Source organism: Natator depressus, chromosome 14, assembly GCF_965152275.1.
Source record: "Natator depressus isolate rNatDep1 chromosome 14, rNatDep2.hap1, whole genome shotgun sequence".
Lineage (NCBI taxonomy): Eukaryota > Metazoa > Chordata > Testudines > Cheloniidae > Natator > Natator depressus.
The window spans coordinates 45,613,388-45,632,394 of NC_134247.1; the positions used below are offsets into that span (position 1 = coordinate 45,613,388).

At 56.8% G+C, this 19,007-nt stretch overlaps 1 protein-coding gene across 5 annotated transcripts in view; it reads right to left on the reverse strand.

Annotated features, from left to right (window-relative positions):
- Positions 1 to 1,381: 1,381 nt before the first annotated feature.
- DDR1 (discoidin domain receptor tyrosine kinase 1) overlaps positions 1,382 to 19,007 on the reverse strand; it is a 28,970-nt gene continuing 11,344 nt past the window's right edge. For 4 of the 5 annotated variants that reach the window (XM_074972222.1, XM_074972223.1, XM_074972225.1 and 1 more), the window contains 17 exons: positions 17,154 to 17,289; positions 15,324 to 15,426; positions 14,301 to 14,529; positions 13,402 to 13,549; positions 13,187 to 13,289; positions 11,957 to 12,143; positions 11,293 to 11,539; positions 10,450 to 10,608; positions 10,171 to 10,334; positions 9,631 to 9,829; positions 8,164 to 8,274; positions 7,267 to 7,505; positions 6,392 to 6,519; positions 5,552 to 5,752; positions 5,067 to 5,301; positions 4,144 to 4,293; positions 1,382 to 3,164 (listed from right to left, as the gene is read on the reverse strand). In XM_074972222.1, coding sequence (XP_074828323.1) covers positions 3,024 to 3,164; positions 4,144 to 4,293; positions 5,067 to 5,301; positions 5,552 to 5,752; positions 6,392 to 6,519; positions 7,267 to 7,505; positions 8,164 to 8,274; positions 9,631 to 9,829; positions 10,171 to 10,334; positions 10,450 to 10,608; positions 11,293 to 11,539; positions 11,957 to 12,143; positions 13,187 to 13,289; positions 13,402 to 13,549; positions 14,301 to 14,529; positions 15,324 to 15,426; positions 17,154 to 17,229 — 2,820 coding nt within the window. In that variant the 5' untranslated portion in view covers positions 17,230 to 17,289 and the 3' untranslated portion in view covers positions 1,382 to 3,023. The remainder of the gene's footprint in view (positions 3,165 to 4,143; positions 4,294 to 5,066; positions 5,302 to 5,551; positions 5,753 to 6,391; positions 6,520 to 7,266; positions 7,506 to 8,163; positions 8,275 to 9,630; positions 9,830 to 10,170; positions 10,335 to 10,449; positions 10,609 to 11,292; positions 11,540 to 11,956; positions 12,144 to 13,186; positions 13,290 to 13,401; positions 13,550 to 14,300; positions 14,530 to 15,323; positions 15,427 to 17,153; positions 17,290 to 19,007) is intronic. The other variant, XM_074972226.1, reaches the window with a different exon arrangement.

Sequence of the window (19,007 nt, forward strand, 5' to 3'; positions counted from 1 at the left end):
CGTGGGGAAACTGACCTGGATACATGGATGCCCTGCTGCTCGCTCCCGGACTGCTGCTCCTCCACACCCCCCAGGGGGCTGTGAGGAGGGGTGCGAGGAGTGACAGTCAGGGCTCCCGGCATCCAGGTCACTTTCCCCACCTGGGCTGCATAAGGGGAGGGCAGGAGAGCAGCGGGGAGCAGTGTCTGACACTACACCTCTGCACTGCCACATGGTGACCCCCCGACCACAGCGCCCTGGGCAGTCCCCCGGGTGGCCCACCCCCGAGGCCAGTCCTGCCTTCTTTTCCCTTCCTTCCATCCCTTTTTCTCCCATTTTGTAGCCTGTAGCACCCAAGGCCCCCTCCCAAGCCGCACTGACTTTCATTCTCACTCGGTTACTCCTTTCTTCACTACTTTCTTCTTTCTTTTCTAAATAGCCACCTCTCTTCTTCCCCCTTTTGCATCCAGGTCCCCTCCCAACCTGAAGCAACATTCATTCTTGCATTCCCACCCACACCAGAGGAGCTCACCCAGCAATTCTGGCATCCAGCCCGTATCTGGTGGTTGAGCTAGAATGTATTTTGGATAAGACCAATTTTATCTTGATTCACAGACTCCAGGGAATTAGGAATCCACCAGGTTCCTAAGTAAGTTGTTCCAGTCATTAATTACCCTCCCTGTTAAATCATTGCACCCTTTTTGTAAGCTGAATGTGTCTAGCTTCAAATTCCAGCCATTGAATCTCATTCTACCTTTGTCTACTAGATTAAAAAGCCTTCTGCACTCAATTTTCGCCCCATGTGGGCCATGATCAAATCACTCTTAACCTTCTCCTGGATAAACTAAATAGATCGGGCTTGTTTAGTCTGTCACTATAATGCAAGTTTTCCAAACCTGGAATCGTCCTGTGGCTGTTTACTGAAACCAGGGGTGCCGGAACCGGGGAGGTCAGGGGGGGACCATGCCTGCCCACTTTTTTACATGGGCGTAGTTTGGGGACGGAGGGCTGCATTGCCCCCTCAAAACTGAATAGTGTAAGTCCCAGAACAGATCCAATTAGACACACCCTCATTCAATAACGATTTCCCATTGAAAAAACTATGTCTTGACATTTATCAGTATGTCAATTTTTACCCATTTCCTGCGGGCTGCTTTGATCTTTTCAGAGTGCTAATTTTTTTAATTGGGATGTTGTGTGGTACAAAAGTCTCATTGTATTATGTCAACAGAGTTACCTTTCTCAACATTGTGTATATAGATCAACCAACCAAAGTTGTGAAATCATCAAAAAACAGTATCACGTTTGTCTGACAAAACTTTACAACCTAATTCCCACAACTTCTGATGAGGAAAGCAACTTCAAGGAGACAGGTATAGAAAATGCAAAGCTTTTATTCACCACATAAAAGGAAACAACTAAACAACAACAAAAATCTATATATTAGTGTAAAAATCTTTTTTTCTCTACTCGCCAAATATGTACAGATCCCGTTTCCAAATAACAATAGTAAAAAAGAAGAAAAAACTACCAAGATTAGCAAGGAATTTAAAAAATGAATAAAAAGCATTTGACAGGGTTGTGTGTGGGTGGAGAGAGACAAAAACATACACATCCAAATCATTAAATCTGTATCATAGTCACCAATATTTACTCCTTGGAAACAAAAATATGACCGGTTTCAGAGTAGCAGCCATGTTAGTCTGTATTCGCAAAAAGAAAAGGAGGACTTGTGGCACCTTAGAGACTAACCAATTTATTGTTATGACATTTATTTATATGTCTGGGGAGTTCGGAGAAGTCTAAGGAAATTTAGTGCTCAAAAGCTCATTCATTTCTATGAGCACTTCACTCACCTTCACCTCCTTTGGGAAGCTCAGCTCAAGACTTTGCAAAGTAATTAGTGATTTCGCACCTTAAAGGCACTGGATTTTCCGAGAAGGCCCTTTAGCGTCGTGCCTCTTTCCCGCTACAAAAATGAATGCACCCTAAAACACTAGTCACCAGTGAAAATCTCACTGCCCCCAGACTCTATAGTATGTTATCTACAATCTCTTGCTCCAAGTCTCAGGAGGAAGTAAAAATTAAATTACAAACAATGATGCCTGGATCCCCAGCTGGTGCCAACCAGCAGTAGTTGCACTGATGTTGATGGCATCAGCTGGGGATCTGGCCCTGCTAGAACAAACAGTGTCTCTTGCTTTGTTACAGCAGATCACCGGCCCCCTCTCGACCAGTCTCCCTCCTCTGAGGGTGGCCTGGTTGCCTCCAGGCTATTTCATTGTTGTCCCGTACCTTCGTCCCACCCCTCCCTTCCCCTGTCCATGTCAGTAGCAACTCCTACATCCAGTGTTCAGTTCACCCCAGTGCCATGACACCAAGGCACTATTTTCCCCCCAGTGTTAGTCCAGTCCAAGTGAAATTAAAATAATACAGAAGTCTGATCCCCAAAGCCAGTTCTGCCAAGTCCCTTTTGGAGTCATCCCCGCTGCAGGACGGCAGTGGGGAAGAAAGAAACACCCTCCAAGGGATACAGAGGGGAAGAGTAAAAAAGAGGGAAGGAGGGAAGGAGGAGTAAGGAGCAAGGAAGGGTAGATGGGAAAAAAGGGAGTGAGAGAAAGAGGGATTGAGAGACGTAGAGGGGATGAGAGATGGTGACAAGAGAGAAAGTGAGAGAGGGGCATGGAGTCTGTGTGTGAATGAGTGAGAGAAAGAGAGAGAGGGATAATGAAAAAAGGATGAATAGATAGAGAGAAGAAGAAATGTATCGATAGAAAGGGTCAGGAATGCCTGGAGAGAGAAGTGAGCTAGCTAGCTAGAGTGGCAGGCAGGCTGGCCAGCCAGGGATGGACAGATAGAGGTAGGGCCAGACACAAGGACAGATGCCCCTTAAGACGCCCCAGTAGAGAAGCTTCCAGTTCCCAGATCCAGCTCCCCACCCAAGCTCCTGCACAGACGACCCACAGCTGTAGCTGGAGAGATGCAGAATAGAAGCTGATGCCTGGGGGTCCACATGGGCTGGCCCCCCCTCTGCTCAGCTTGGCTCACACCATGTTGAGGGCGTCCTCAGACAGGAAGCGGTGGATGTGCTGGAAGGAGGGACGGTCCTTGGACTCGCGGACCCAGCAGCGCAGCATCACCTCATAGAGAGCCAGGGGGCAGGCAGGGGGCCGGGACAGGTATATCTGGGGGGCAGAGAGGGGTCAGTGAGTGCCTATCCCACAAGCCAGCCAGCTGTCCCACCCTGGTACCAGATCAGAGCCAGCACCCCTGTGACATACTGTACCTCCATATTCACCCCTTGTATATGGTTATGATATATTACCAAGTATGCCTTGAGAGGTATCATTTGAAAAGTCATAACTTGCTGAACATCATTGTCCCATTAAAAGCTGTGTGTGTCATTGTATACTGAGATTTTGCTACATGTTTGTTACTGAAACATATTGTGAGTCTGGCAAATGCCCACAGACTAGCTTCTCAGAAATCACAAGGGATTGTAAACAAAGGCCTTGCACGTCACCCCAAATGTCACGAACCAGAAGGTGCAAGCAAGGAATGTACAATTCACCCGAGAGATGTTTCGAACCTCACGTACACAGGGGACTGCTTTGTCTACACCCCAGCAGGGCAGGTGGGGGATGTTCCTCAAGGAGAGGAGGAGGGTATAAAATAAGGGCATTACCATTTTGACACATGGACAGCAGATCATTTGGAAGACAAAGAGAAGAATAATTGAACTGTGTATTTGTGTGGGAGCGGGAAGAAGACTCACATTTCTGGGGTGCAAGGCTGGGGCTGCAGGTATTTATGGGTGTCTCTCCGTGTACTGTTCATGAGTGGCTGGAAGAGGATTCGTGTAACTTTGCTGGGTGCGGCTTCACATGCTGATGACTGTGTGAGGGCAAAGTCTGGAGGGGCCCCCCTGAGCTAAGGGGGTGCAGAGATTCCACAGTCCAGGTTGTACCCTGGGGGATGTCACAACCCCCTAGAGGGTACAGGCCCGATTCCCACCCCCTGAGCCATGCCCGGAGCTGGAGGGCCCCTAGAGGGGAAGACCCCATGTCCCATTCCCCTGCCCCCCTGAACCAGCCATTCCAATGCCAGGAACCGGATGGGAACTGGCGTCCCTGGGTGCGGGGGGGAATGCCCTGTCTCTGATACCTGCTCGCCCTGGTCCCGGAAGAACTGCCCGGCATTCTCGATGACCTGCTCGTCGGTGAGCTGGCCGTAGGGTTGCTCCTGACACAGCATCAGCACCTCCCAGAGCGTCACCCCGAAGGCCCAGACATCGCTGGCCGTGGTGAACTTCCCCTGCATCGGGGGGCAGGGTTAGTGTGTGTGTACAAACCCCAAGATGGAACCCTTCCCCCCCATCCCACTCCTCTTTCCCTGCTCCCTCCTCCTGCCCCGTTCCCCTTTCCCTACCCAAATTCTCTTCTCCTCGGAGCTGTAATGAGGCATTTTAGCGCCCGGGGCAAGCAAGCATATTTGCGCCTCCTGGAGCTGATGCGTGGGGGGGCCACGCAGGGTCATGTGCCATATTCCTGCCTTCCATTTAGCACAGAGGTTTTCAAACTGTGGGATGCCCTTCCTCCCTGCCAGGGTGCACCCCCACAGTTTAAAACAAATTACCTCCTGCCAGGAGCCAGAAGCTGGAGGAAGCCGACCAGCCTGCTCAGGCCCCTCCACTCTCTTCCCTACCCTGCTCCCCAGGCCGGGCCACCTCTGCACACTCCCACACCATTCACTCCCTTTCCCCCTCTCTTCCAGCCTTTTCACCTTCTCTCCTTTCCACACTCCCCTTTTCCCCTCCCTTCCTCCTTCTCCCCTTCCACACTCCCCCGCTTTCCCTTTTCCCACTCCCTGTCCATTCCCCACTTCTACACTCCTCCCTTCTCCCCTAGACCCCGCCCTCTCTCCCCAACAGCCCCCCCCCCCAGGAGGATGCACTCTCAAGCCATCCAGCAAACGGGCTGCACACTGCGCCCCAGGATGCGGGCATAGTCCTCCCTCCACTAGCCCCACCCCTTTCCCCAGGCCCCACCCCCTCTCCACAAGACCCCGCCTCCGGGGGGGGGTCTCACCATGAGGATGCACTCCCAGGCCATCCAGCGGATGGGCAGCACGGCGCGCCCCTGGATGCGGTAGTAATCCCCCGAGTAGAGGTTGCGGCTCATGCCAAAGTCAGCGATCTTGATGGTGAAGCCCTCCCCCACCAGGCAATTACGCGTGGCCAGATCCCGGTGCACGAAATTGAGAGAGGCCAGAAACTTCATCCCCGAGGCAATCTGAGCCGCCACGTGGACCAGCGTGGGGTAGCTGAACAGAAGAGGAGGAGAGGTCAGAGATATTCCCAGCATGCACTGGGGCAGCTGAGCAGAAGAGCAGTGGGAAGGGATGTCGTCAGAGATATTCCCAGCATGCACTGAGGTAGAGAAAGGGAGGGAACATCAGATATTCCCAGCATCCACTGGGACCCCTGGATCCCATGCCCTGAGCCCCACACCAGGGTGCAGGGTTGGCTGGGCTAGGCCTCCTTGGCCTGCCCTGGGGATAGTACCGGGGGTACCTGATGGTGGGAGCATCGCTGGTGCTGCCCCCCAGCTTGTCCTCCAGCTCGTGGCTGCTGAGGAACTGGTTGAGGTCCCCGTTCTCCATGTACTCGGTGATCATGCACAGGGGGTCGTCCCGCACACACACGCCCAGCAGCCGCACGATGTTGGGGTCCTTCAGCCGTGACATGATCTTCACCTCCTTCAGGAAGTCGTTCCTTGGGGTGGGGGGAAAGGTCTCATCAGCACCCCATGGTGCACTCACGAGGGAATAATCCACGGCTGCACAAGCATCCCCCTCGTGCAACATTCTGATGTTGCACTTGCATCCCTGTCGCATGCTCACAATGGGACAGTCCGAGGGGCCACAAGCTACCTTCTCATGCAGTCATGATGGACGAGCCATGGTGAAACAACCATCTGCCTTGCCCAAAGGAAGGTCTCTGGTGACACACCTGTCTCCCCCAGTACAACAGGATGTTCCGAGCTTGCACGCGCATTCCCTTCTTGTGCACTCACAGTGGATGGTCTGAGGTGTAAGAAGCATCCACCCCATGCAATGGGACATTCCGTGTTTGCACGATTGCCCCCCCTTCCTCGTGCACTCACAATAGATGGTTTGAGGTCACAGAAGCATCTTTCCTTGTGCATCAGGACGTGCCATGTTTGCACACGTGTCCCTCCTCTTGCACTCACAAGGGATGGCCTGAGGTCTCACAAGGAACTCTCCATTTGCAGCAGGAGATCCTGTGTTTCCACGATCACTCCCCCCGTGTGCAAGGAGATGCTCCATATTTGCACAAGCATCATCCCCCACCTCTCTCCCCCCCCCCACCCCACAACTCTCGTGCACTCACCTGGCATTCTTGGTAGCATCAGAGCGCAAGATTTTCACAGCCACCAGCAGAGGGCGCCCCTTGCGCACGTTGAATGGGAATTCCAGAATGGGCAGATCCTGGGGACTTTCCACCTCACAGAGATGCACCTGAGGGCGGGCAGAGAGCAGCAGCCAATCAGCACCTGGCAGGGTCAGCCACATAACCCACCCACTAATACACCCTCCCCGGGACTCAGCGCGGCCTCCCAGATCCTTCCGCCTATAAAATAGTCCCCCCCTGCTTCCTCAGAGCAGGGATGGGGAAAGAGGAGGAGGGTGTGGAGGGTAAAACAGGTGTACAAAGAAAGACAGACAGAAACAAAGGGGGGCTGGGAATAGAGATAGAGAAGGTGAGAAAGTAAGAGTCAAGGCTGGTTGGAGGGAGAACGGACAGATGGATAGAGAGAAAGAAGAACAAAGAAGGGAAGAGAATAAAAGAACGAATTATGAAATAACACGAAAGGCTGAACCAAGGGAACGAATGAAAGAATGGAGGAAAACGAATGAAAGAACAAATGGATCAAATAACGCATAAACGAATGCACAGACGAACACACGCACGAATGAAAGAAACAAAAGAACCAAGAAAAAACTACTGACTGAAGGAAAGAAGAAACAAATGAGTGAAGACGGCAAAGGAAGTACAAACTCATGAATGAAGTTATGATAAAAAGGAAATCACTACCAACTGAATAAAACCACGAATGAATGAATGAATGAATGAAGGGAAGACTGAAAGGAGCAACGACTGCACCAGCGACAAAAAGAACAAAGGAACCGACAAATGCATAAATGAACAAGTGAACGACTAAATTAGTGAAAGACCAAAGGGGCGAACGAACACAAGGGACCCACCTCTCCAAACTGCCCCTCCCCTAGCTTCTCCTTGAAGAGGAGACGCCCCCGGGGGAACTCCCCCAGGGCCATGTCCTTGCCGGCCAGCGCGTCCACGGCCACAGCGGGCACGGCGTAGGTGTTCCCGCCCGTCACCCCCTGCAGGTTGATAATGTCGGCCTCGGCGTAGTGGGGGACATTGTTCTGCGCCGCGGCCTGGCCCCCGGCAGGGTCTGGTTCCATGTAGTCGCCGCTGCAGGCTGCGGGGGGCAAAGAGACTGGGGGTTAGCGGGGATGTTCCTGTCAGCGGGGAGACCCTGATATGCTCCACCCCAGAGCTGGCTGCATCTCGGTGCTGGGATCCCTGTATAAACAGCTGCCCCATCCAAGAGCTGGCTGTTTCTCAGTGACAGATGCGGGATCCCTGTATAAACAGCCGCCCCACCCCAGAAGCAGCTGCATGTCAGTGCCAGGTGAGGGATCTCTGTATAAACAGCCACTCCACTCCAGAGGTGGCTGCAACTCAATGCCAGACAAGGGATCCATGTATGAACAGCTGCCCCAGCCCGGAAGCAGTTGCATATCAGGTGAGGGATCCTTCTGCAGCGTCGTTATGTGTGAATGTGCCCCACCCCAGAGCCAGCTGCATCCTGGCACCAGGATGAGGAATCCTGCAGAGCTAAAGGTACAATGTTATCTCTTATCAAAGCCCCGAGCCCTCCCGGTCCCATAAGCCAAAGCAGAGAGGTTCATGGGAGTAGAGGGCCACGGGTCAATGCCAACCTGGGTTATGCATGCAGACAGGGTGGAAGGTCAGACAGGTGGGAAGCAGAGAGCGCCCCCTAGAGGGGGACAGAGGAATGCAGCCCACTAGCTGCTGCGCTCCCAGGTCGGGCCGCCACGTGGCGCCCTCCTTACCATCTGTGTTGATTGGCTTAGCCCCGTCGGCTGGCGGGCGAGCGAGCCCTCCCATTGGCTGGGCGTATGTGGCCAGGAAGAGCCGATAGGCCGGGTTGTTGAGCAGCAGAGCTGTCGGGAGAAGGGGATGTGGGGCGGGGATGGGAGGGAGAGACAAGTGGATGGATGAGAACGGACTGACAGACGCACACGAGAGGGGTGGGGCATGGGGAAGGGGGTGGGGCTGCATTATGCTCCTCCCCTTTAGACCCCATCTTTCCCGAGACAATAGAAGGGAGACGGACATTCCTGACACATGAGGGTAATAAAGCCAGGCCCCTTCTTTGGGGCAATAGAACCCAGGAGTCCTGGCTCCCAGCCCCATGGCTCTAAGCGCTAGACCCCACTCCCCTCCCAGAGCCGGGCGTCAGTCACTCTCTGTGGCCATGGATGGGGGAGGACACACAGGATGAGATGTGAGAGGAGGGGTAAACACAGCAGGATGGGGGAGGGGGTCCCAAATCTGCAGCTGAGGAGGGAGGGACAGCACCAGAGAAGGGGGCATGGGAGGAAGCTGCCTCCCCCTTCCATCTCTCTGCCCACCATGGATTTTCCCTCCATCCATCTTTCCTTCCTGGCTTTCTCTGTCCCCCTTCCTGCAGCCCTTCTGCTCTCTGCCACGGGCCTCCTTTCCTCCATCTGGCCCTTCCCCATTCACACTCTCCATGACCCTCTCTCTCGTTCCTGCTCTTTCTTCCTCCTCCACCCCCTGAAATCCCTGCATCTCACCACTTCTTGGTCTCTGCCTTTCCCTCCCTCCCTTTCCTGCCCACTTCTCCATTTCTCCCTCGATCCGTCAGCCAATCATCCTGCTATCTATCACTTCATCCCTCCATCTGTCCATCCATCCATTTATCCATCCATCTCGCCATCCCTTCATCCATCTGTCCATCATCCAGACATCTGTCCCTTCATCCACCTGTCCATCATCCATCCATCCACCTATTTATCCATCCATCCCTTCATCCACCTGTCAGCCCATCCATCCATGTGGTCATCATCCATGCATCCACCTATTTGTCCATCCATCAGTCCCTTCATCCGCCGGTCCACCATCCAGCCATCTATCTGTCTATTTGTCCAGCCATATATCCATCCCTTCATCCTCCTGTCAGTCTATCCATCCATCCACTCATATGGCCATCCATCTGCACATTTTCCTGTCTGTGCACCTGTCCATCCACCCATCAATCCATACAGCCATCCGCCTGTCCGTCCGTCCGTCCGTCCACCCACCCACCTGTCCATCTCGCCATCCATCCATTTGCCTGTCCATCCATCTGTCTATCTGCCTGTCAACCCATCCACCTCTTTCTCCCACCCCTTCCATCCACCATCCTGTCCCCTTGGCCTTGGCTCTCCGTGCTTGGATGGATCCTCTCTCCCCATGGCATGGCTGGTGGGTCCCTCCGATTCCCTGCCCCTCACCAGAGTTCTCGGCACCATGGGGAAGCTCGGGCAATTTCATGCGGGCACGGCTGGGCTCCTGATACTCGGTCTCCCCCGAGTGGATGCGCTCGTAGCGATTCGAGTGGCGTTGGGAGCCCATCGTGTTGTTGATGACGATGGTGTCGCCCGGGACCGACAAGTGCACGGTCAGGTCATCATCGGAGATTCGCCGCTGGGCCTGAGGGGGGCAGCAGAGAGATCACACCAGCCCTTGGCACTGACCACAACACCCCACTCCCCCCGCACCCAGGGTAAGGAATGAACCCAGGAGTCCTGGCTCCCAGCCCCTGCTGCTGTAACCCATTAGATCCCAATCCCAACCCCCAGAGCTTGGCCAGAACCCAGGTGTCCTGATTCATGTCTGCCCCATGAAATGTAGGAGCAGCAAGCGTGTTAAGGAATATATAGGTATATGCTCTGTAATGCCACCGAATGGCAAATATAACACACACTCACACCCCTATCCAGCTCTGCCAGGGCCCCTCAACCCCAACCTGCCCCCGGCCCCATCTCACTTACTTTCCCCAGGATCTTTTTCCAGTACTGCCTCCAAAGGATGAGGAAGATGACGACCAATAGCAGCAGGATGATGGCCACCAGGCAGCCAATCAGAATGGAGGTATTGCTGTTATCATCCTTGGCGATTGGCTGGCCAGATTTGGACTCTCCTTGGACCTCGAGGTCTGAAATGGAGAGAGACAAGGAGAAGATTTGGGACCAGCCTCTCAGTGGGTGGATCCCAGGGAAGAAGGCCACAGTAACCGCGTGCACTGTCCCACCCCTTGCCGAGTGGCTTACCCTGGAGTGTGAGGTTGGACGTGACCCCGGTGTCTCTGTGAAGTGTGGAGCCAGGGTCTTCCAGAACAGGGGGGGCTGCAGCACCCCTGCCCGAGGGCCGGGGGCCAGCCATCGGGGGCCAGTGGCTTGTTCCAGAAATGGACACATTGTCCACCACATCTGGGGAAAGAGAGGGAGCCAATGAACGGATGACAAATGAAAGAATGAACTCAGGAACACACTAATTGAAGAACGAGAGGGGGTAAAAGAAGAACCAGTGAGTTAACCATCAGCAAGAACCAACTAATTAATGAGTGAGAGAACTATCAACGAAAGAACAAAATAAAGAGCTAATGAACCAAAAAAGCAATGCACCAATCAACATGATCAACCAACCAACCAACCCACCAACCATCCAGCCCACCACAAATGAACCAAAGTAACCAACACATTAAACAATGGCATAACCAACCAATCAAAGCACAAGCCAAACAACCAACTCATTAAGGAACTGACCAGCCAATGAACCCAACAAATGAACTAAACTAACCAACCAACGAGCCAATCAAAAAGCTTACCAAACAGCTAACCAATGAACTAGCCGACCAACCAGCAAAATTCACCAGACACCCAATCAACCAGGCCACAGGTCAACTAACCATCAGCCAGCCAACCAGCGAACTAACCAACTAATGAAGGAAAACACAGAAAAACTCACAAAGGAAAGACTGACTAATTAATGAAAGATTTAATGAAATAAACAATGAGCGAACCTACAAAAAAATTTGCCAAAGACCCTGAATGAACAAATGAGCTAACAAACTAATTGATTAATGGATGAGCTAACGAACGAACCCAACTCACCTGAGAGGAAGGCGATCTCACTGAAGAGCATCCAAGTGCTGGAGAAGTGGAAATGGCATTGCAGGAAACGCCCAAGATGCCCCTCCAGGGGCACAGTGACTGACCGGGCACTGGGGTCCTTGACGTCCACAGCCAGCATGTGGGAGACGAGTTCAGGCTCCCAGGCCGTGGGGAGGCTGCGTTTGAACCTGCAATCCACCTGCCGGAATATGCTCACCCCCCGCGTGTGCATGTTATTGCAGTGGACCTGGGGGAAGAAGGAGGGTCAGCCACGGAGAGGACACCAGCGCCCCATAGAGGGCAAATTCCCCCATTCCTGCAACCTTGAGCCAGCCAGTTCTTCCACCCTGGGGCCGGATGGGAGCCGGCGCCCCCTAGAGGGGACAGGCCCCGTGTCCCATTCCCCATTCCCTTGAGCCAGCCAGTCCCTGTCCTGGGGCCGGACGGGAGCTGGAGCCCCATAGAGGCAAAAGGCCCCATATCCCATTCCCCACCCACCTGAGCAAGACAATCCCCCGCCCTGGGGCCAGAGCGGAGCCAGCGCTAACTAGAGGGGACAGGCCCCATGTCCTATTCCCTGCCCCCCTGAGACAGACAATCTCTCACCCTGGGGCCAGATCGCAACCAGTGCCACCTAGAGGGGAAAGGCCCCGTGTCCCGGTACCTTCATGTAAGTGAAGGCCCGCAGGCTGTCGAACTCGAACTCCATCTCCATGTAGCCTTTGGGGAAGGAGTCATTTCTCCAGCCCACGTAGTCGTAACCCGGCCAGACCCGCAGCTCCTTAGTCTGGGTGAAGTCGTCCAGCCCCACCACGCCATCCGTCAGCTGCCCCAGCCCCCCAAACTGCAGTCTGCCAGGAGGAGACATAGCACCATGGACAGGGGTAATGCCAGCTCCCCACCAGCCCTGAGTCAGGTGCTGCACTGGGAGGGGGATGGCCCCCAGGGGTCCCTCCAGACCCATAGGAGGGGGACTGGCTGGGACTCCTGGGTTCTGGCACTGAGGGAGTGAGATGGGGGAGACCAATGTATCAGGCTGGTACACTGGGGAACAGGAAGGGGGACCTACAGGAGAGGTCAATACACCCATCTTCCAATCTATCCATCCACCCACCCACCAGATCCATCCACCCATCTAGTCACCAGATCCATCCAACCATCCACCTACCAGATCCACCCATCTTCCGGTCTATCCATCCACCCACCAGATCCATCTGATCTATCCATCCACCCACCAGATCCACCCACCCACCAGATCCACCCATCTTCCAGTCTATCCATCCACCCACCAGATCCATCTGATCTATCCATCCACCCACCAGATCCACCCACCCACCAGATCCACCCATCTTCCAGTCTATCCATCCACCCACCAGATCCACCCATCTTCTGGTCTATCCATCCACCCACCAGATCCATCTGATCTATCCATCCACCCACCAGATCCTTCCACCTTCTGGTCAATCCATCCGCCCACCAGATCCTTCCAACTTCTGGTCAATCCATCCGCCCACCAGGTCCATTCATTTTCAGGTCTATCCATCCATCCATCAGATCTATCTTTCCATTCATCCGTCGAACCATCTTCAGTTCTACCTTGTCAGATACATCCATCCACTCATTCTCTGGCCTGCCTATCCATTTACTCACCCATTCTCAGATCTAGCTGAGGGGGAAGGGGATTGTTTAGGGGATGAGGCAGGGGGTCAGGGGCCGGCGGAGTGTTTGTTTAGGGGTTTGGGTGGGGGTTCACCAGGGTGGGACATGGGAGTCAGTGGGGATGGGGGCCAGGGGACAAGGGTGGGAGGGCCAGCAGAGAGTGGAGTAGGGTGTGGAGGGGCGGGTCATTGGGGGTGGGGGTGGGGGACGGGTATGGGGGGCAGTATAAACTCACTTGCTGACACTGTAGCCGTCATAGGTGGAGTCGTTGAGGTAGACAGGCTCCGACTGGAGGACCATGGTCTGGCCCAGGGGGGCGGTGTAGGACTGCAGCCCGTCTGCAGCGGGAGACACAGGGGGATGTGCATCAGCCACCTTGACCCACACGATGTGGGGCCGAGGGGGCGGGAAGGTAGAGCGAAGTAGCGGGTGGGGGGCAGGGAACCTCACCGCGCCAGATGCAGCCGTACAGCTCCACGCGCAGGCAGACGCTCATGACGCGGTCGGCGCGGGGGTAGAAGCGCACGTAGCGGGCGATGATGGGCGGCCCCAGGTCCTTCAGAACCACCTCGTTGGTGTTCTCGTTCCCAGAGATCACCTGGGCCGGGAGGGGTTAATCACTCCCGGAGCCAGAGCCCCGCTCCTCGCGCCAGCCCCACCCACCCCATTGGGACCTCCCCCACGGCCAGACATCACAGCCCTGGGCCCTATCACATCACAGCGCAACATCACACGACACCATGGTGTTGCCACCCTCCACCCCCCCCATTTGATGTCATCGTTGTCGGATTGTGACATCACAGCCTAGAGTAATGTCATCACCCTCTTGCAGGAGCCAGATGATCCCTGTAACATTGTGACCCCCACCGCGACTGGTGTCCTCAGAGTCACATGGTAGGAGGATGTCACAGGCAGGCGGACAATGACTATGTCTGAAGGGGCGATGACATCACAGAGATGACTGTGATGTCACAAGCGGTCATGATGTCACATACAAGGGGTTTTGGTGTTCCAGACAAGTCATGATGTCAAAGTCGCATTGAGGAGACCTCACAGAGGGTCATGAGGTCACAGACAATGATGTCACAGGGAGCCGTGACATCACAGGACGACAGTTATGATGTCACAGGGGGTGGCGAGAGAAGGGGAAAGTCCAGCATGACGGAGCCTGGGCATGAACCTACCTTCCCCAACTCACTGCCCCCCTCCCTCCATTGCCACCCCTCCTGCCGCTGTCCCCTCACCACACCCACCCCCGCAGCCCCATTGCCCCTCCACATGCCCCTCCCCGCACACCCTGCTGCCCCAGCAGTCTGTCCCCTTCAGCCCTCCCCACGTCCTCCCCCTACCTCGCTGCCCCAGCGGTCCCGCCAGGCGAGCCAGTGGTGCCGGTCACGGCTGTAGCGGAGGCGGTAGCCCCGGGCAAACTCCTTGCCGTGGCCCCCGGCGTGGCGGCCCTGGGTGCCCACCAGGGTCAGGAAGTGCAGACGCCGCAGGTCGACCTCCAGGAACTCGGCGTCGTTGGGATAAACGGGCCCCGCCGGGCACCACGCCCCGTCCCCGTCGCTCGTGTCCAGCCTGCGCCCGGGGGAAGGGGGGGGACATGACCCACACAGGAGGGGTTAGCCCCGGGGTTATTGTAGGGTCTCTCGGAAATGCTGGGGCTGCGCGGGCCAGTTGGTTACCATTGGGTCTCTCATAAGATTTGGGGCCGGGTTGTTATTGTAGGGTTGCCCCACAGTCCTACATAGGCCCATTTGTTATCATAGCATCTTTGATACGCACCAGGGTTGCTTTGCTATTGTAGGGTCTCTCAGGAGATCTGGGGCTGGTTTGTTATTGGAGGGTCTCTCAGGAGATCTGGGGCTGGCTTGTTATTGGAGGGTCTCTCAGGAGACCTGGGGCTGGTTTGTTATTGGAGGGTCTCTCAGGAGACCTGGGGCTGGTTTGTTATTGGAGGGTAAGAGCTGGGGCTGGTTTGTTCTTGGAGGGTCTCTCAGGAGATCTGGGGCTGGTTTGTTCTTGGAGGGTCTCTCAGGAGATCTGGGGCTGGTTTGTTCTTGGAGGGTCTCTCAGGAGATCTGGGGCTGGTTTGTTCTTGGAGGGTCTCTCAGGAGATCTGGGGCTGGTTTGTTCTTGGAGGGTAAGAGCTGGGCCTGGTTTGTTATTGGAGGGTCTCTCAGGAGATCTGGGGCTGGTTTGTTCTTGTAGGGTCTCTCAGGAGATCTGGGGCTGGTTTGTTATTGGAGGGTAAGAGCTGGGGCTGGTTTGTTCTTGGAGGGTCTCAGGAGATCTGGGGCTGGTTTGTTCTTGTAGGGTCTCCCTGGAGGGCTGAGACGTCTCGTAGTGGGGTGGGGGGGAGAGACACTCACCGGCTGTGCTTGGCGGCCGTGGAGTCAGACCAGGCACTCGAGGCAGATAGATCCTCGTCGGGGATGGTTCGATCCTGCATGCCCAGCGCATAGCGACACTTGGCTGCAGAGAGAGAGCGAATGGGGAGTGGTTCCTATACACCCTCTATAGCCCACCCAGCCACTACACATCCCTGATAGCCCACCCAGGCCCTATACACCCTGATAGTCCACTAAGGCCCTATAAACTCACCTATAGCTCACCTGGCCCCAATACACCCCCTATAACCCACCCAGGCCCTATATACTCCCTAGACTCCCCCCAGCCATACATCCTAATAGCCCACCTGGGCCTATACATCCCCTATAGCCCACCCGGGCCCTATAAGCTCATCCATAGCTTGTCTGCCCTCTGTTCACCCTACCTGGCCCATATAGCGCTTCCAGCCCCTATACACCCCACCAACCCCCTATACATGCCCCTATATCTCCTCTACATTCCCCCTCATATCCTATTCATCACGTCCACATGACCCCTATAGCCCTCCTCCCACCCCATCCTCCAGTCCCCTTACCTATCCCCCCCAGCCCAATCCATTCCCCCATAGCCTGAGGCAGACAGACCGTGGGGGGTAACGTGGCCCAGCTGGGATCCCTGGGTTGGGGGGAGGGGGCTTGGGGGGGGGTGATGGGTCTTCTAGCAGCAAGTAGGGGGAGGAGAAAGGGGAGAGCCCCAATCTGGCCACCAGGGGGCACCCCAGCCCCACACATGAGCCAAGCCACTTGGCCATGGCCCTGTCCTGCTGCTTTCCTGCTTCCCCACTCACCCCTCCCCTCCCCTCTCCACTCACCTTTCCCCTCCCCTCTCTTCCCCACTCACCCCTCCCCACGCACCTTTCCCCTCCCTTCCCCACTCACCGTTCCCCTCCCCCCCTTCCCTTCCCCACTCACCGTTCCCCTCCCCTCCTTCCCCTCCCTTCCCTTCCCCACTCACCTTTCCCCTCCCCTCCCCTCCCGGCTCATGCAGCCCGTAGCCCCTCGCCCGCCTGCCCCTGCCGCGGGGACCAGCGCAGCCCACGCCCCGCCCCCGCTCCCATCCAGGAGCACCCGACACCCCAGAACTTCTCTCCTCGCCCGGGGCCCAGCTGGAGGGGCAGGTGTGGAGGGACCCGAGTCCAGGCCAGGCTGGGGGGGGGGGGGGGAGTGTCAGGGATTCCCCTCCCGCCCGTGCCCGGGGTGAGGAATTGGGGGGGCCCCCAGGGGGGCTGAGGAGCTGCGGGGCATTTCTCACTCTGTGTGTGTGAGTGTGAGAGACTCTCCCCTGCGGGCGGGAATCAGATCCGTTCTGTGCCTTAGCGTGTACGGAGCGTGTTCCTGCGGGTGCGAACACGCATGTTTCAATGCACGCAAAGTCCGACGGCGAACAAGGTTTGCATGTGTGGGGGGGTGCCCCCTGCTGGGGGGGGGGGAATATGATCTGCTCCCCTTTCACCCATCCCCTGCTCCTCCCACTCCTCCACACCCAGCACCCCCTCCCCTGCTCACCCCCACCCCATCCCCCCTGCTGTCCCCGCTCCCTAACTCATCCCCCGCACCCCCTCCCCTGCTCACCCCCATCCACCACCCCAACCCCCCCATCCCGTTTCCCCCCCCGCACACACCCGCCTCCTATTCCAGCACCCGTTTCCCAGCCCATCCCCCGTACCCAGCACCCCCTCTCCGGCATCCCTCGCACTCCCTGCACCCCATCCCCCGCTCCCCTCGCACCCCATCCCCTCCTCCGCCCCATTCTTCCCACCCCCCAAACACACACACCACCCCCCACGGACACTTGGTTTCGCCTAGAGATACCTAGATCAAAGTGCCCCTCCAGTTCCGATGCCCGGACAGACGCCAAGAGGAAGCTGCAAAGGATTATGGGTTTCATCGTGCTCCGCCCGGTCTCAGCCCCTCAGGCCAGGTTAGGCCGGCAACAGGGTCTTCATGCCTGCAGAAAGGAGAGAGCAGGGTCAGTTCAGCAGGGACCGCTCACCCCCACACCAAGATGCAGCCACCTCTGGGGAGGAGCAGCTGGGTTACCCGCCGCACAGCGGTGCTGCTCCAGGATGGCTCACCCGGCGCTGAGATGCAGCTGTTCTGGGGTGGGGCGACTGGGGAACAGCTACCCAGAACAGCTCTCTGCAAAGGGAAGGTTTGCCCAGCACTAAGATGCAGCCACCTCTGGGTCGGGGCAGCTGGGTACCAGCCACGCAGAGATGCCGCATGGACACAGTTTGCCCGCTGGGGACATGCAGCCAGCTCTGGGGTACGGCAGAGGGATGGGGAAGCTGAGGAATGGGAAATCCTGCCCCTCCCCAGCCAGGAAGGTTTCCTGCAGGTCCCCGCGCTGGGAGTCCCCCAGGGCTGAGTAACACACGCCGTGGAGCCAGGGCACCGCGGCTTCCTGTGATTGTCAGAGCTGCAACGGCGGGCGGAGGAGTGAACAGCGGCAGAGTACACACACATGTGGGCACAGACAGCCCTGCCCCCCCCAAACATACGCACGGACAGCCCTGCCCCCACAACACGTGTGTGCACGGACAGCCCTGCGCCCCCACGAACACAGGCACGGACAGCCCTGCCCCCCCAAACACGTGAGTGCATGGACAGCCCTGCCCCCCCATGAACAAACACATGGACAGCCCTGCCCCCCCAAACACGTGTGTGCACGGACAGCCCTGCCCCCCCACAAACACACGCATGGACAGCCCTGTCCCCCCAACACGTGTGTGCACGGACAGCCCTGCCCCCCCACGAACACACGCACGGACAGCCCTGCCCCCCCAAACACATGTGTGCACGGACATCCCTGCCCCCCCATGAGCAAACACATGGACAGCCCTGCCCCCCCACAAACACACGCATGGACAGCCCTGCCCCCCCAACACGTGTGTGCACGGACAGCCCTGCCCCCCCACAAACACACGCATGGACAGCCCTGCCCCCCCAACACGTGTGTGCACGGACAGCCCTGCCCCCCCACGAACACACGCACGGACAGCCCTGCCCCCCCAACACATGTGTGCACGGACAGCCCTGCCCCCCCACGAACACAGGCACGGACAGCCCTGCCCCCCCATGAGCAAACACATGGACAGCCCTGCCCCCCCACAAACACACGCATGGACAGCCCTGCCCCCCCAAACACACGTGTGCATGGACAGCCCTGCCCCCCCACACAAACACACACGGACACCCCCCGCTACACAACCCCCTACACACACACACCCCCACAGAGTTGTTTAGGACAGGAAGTGACTCCCAACTCCGCTTGACACCACTGGGAAGTTCCCATGGGTGAATGGGATCCCCCACTAGGATTTGACCAGGACACCGGGGTTCACGCCAGGCTCTCTTAAGGAGTCAGGACCTTGGGGAAATAAATGGGACCCCCACCAGCACCCCCCCTGCCCCGCTCAGAGCCCCCCTGCTGCCCCACTGCCCCCATTCCCTGCAGCCCAGCGCCCCCTACTGGCCCCTGCCCCACTCCCTGCAGCCCAGCGCCCCAAACGAACCCCCTTCCCAGCAGCAGGAGCCCCCCGGCTGCAGAGGGGAGGCTGTGTGGGTGTGGGGCACCCGCAGGCCAGCTGCTCCGATAACAGCATGGCTGGAATGTCACTCCCAGCAGCTGCCGGTCTCTTGCCCTGGTAAACAGCAGCTGACAGG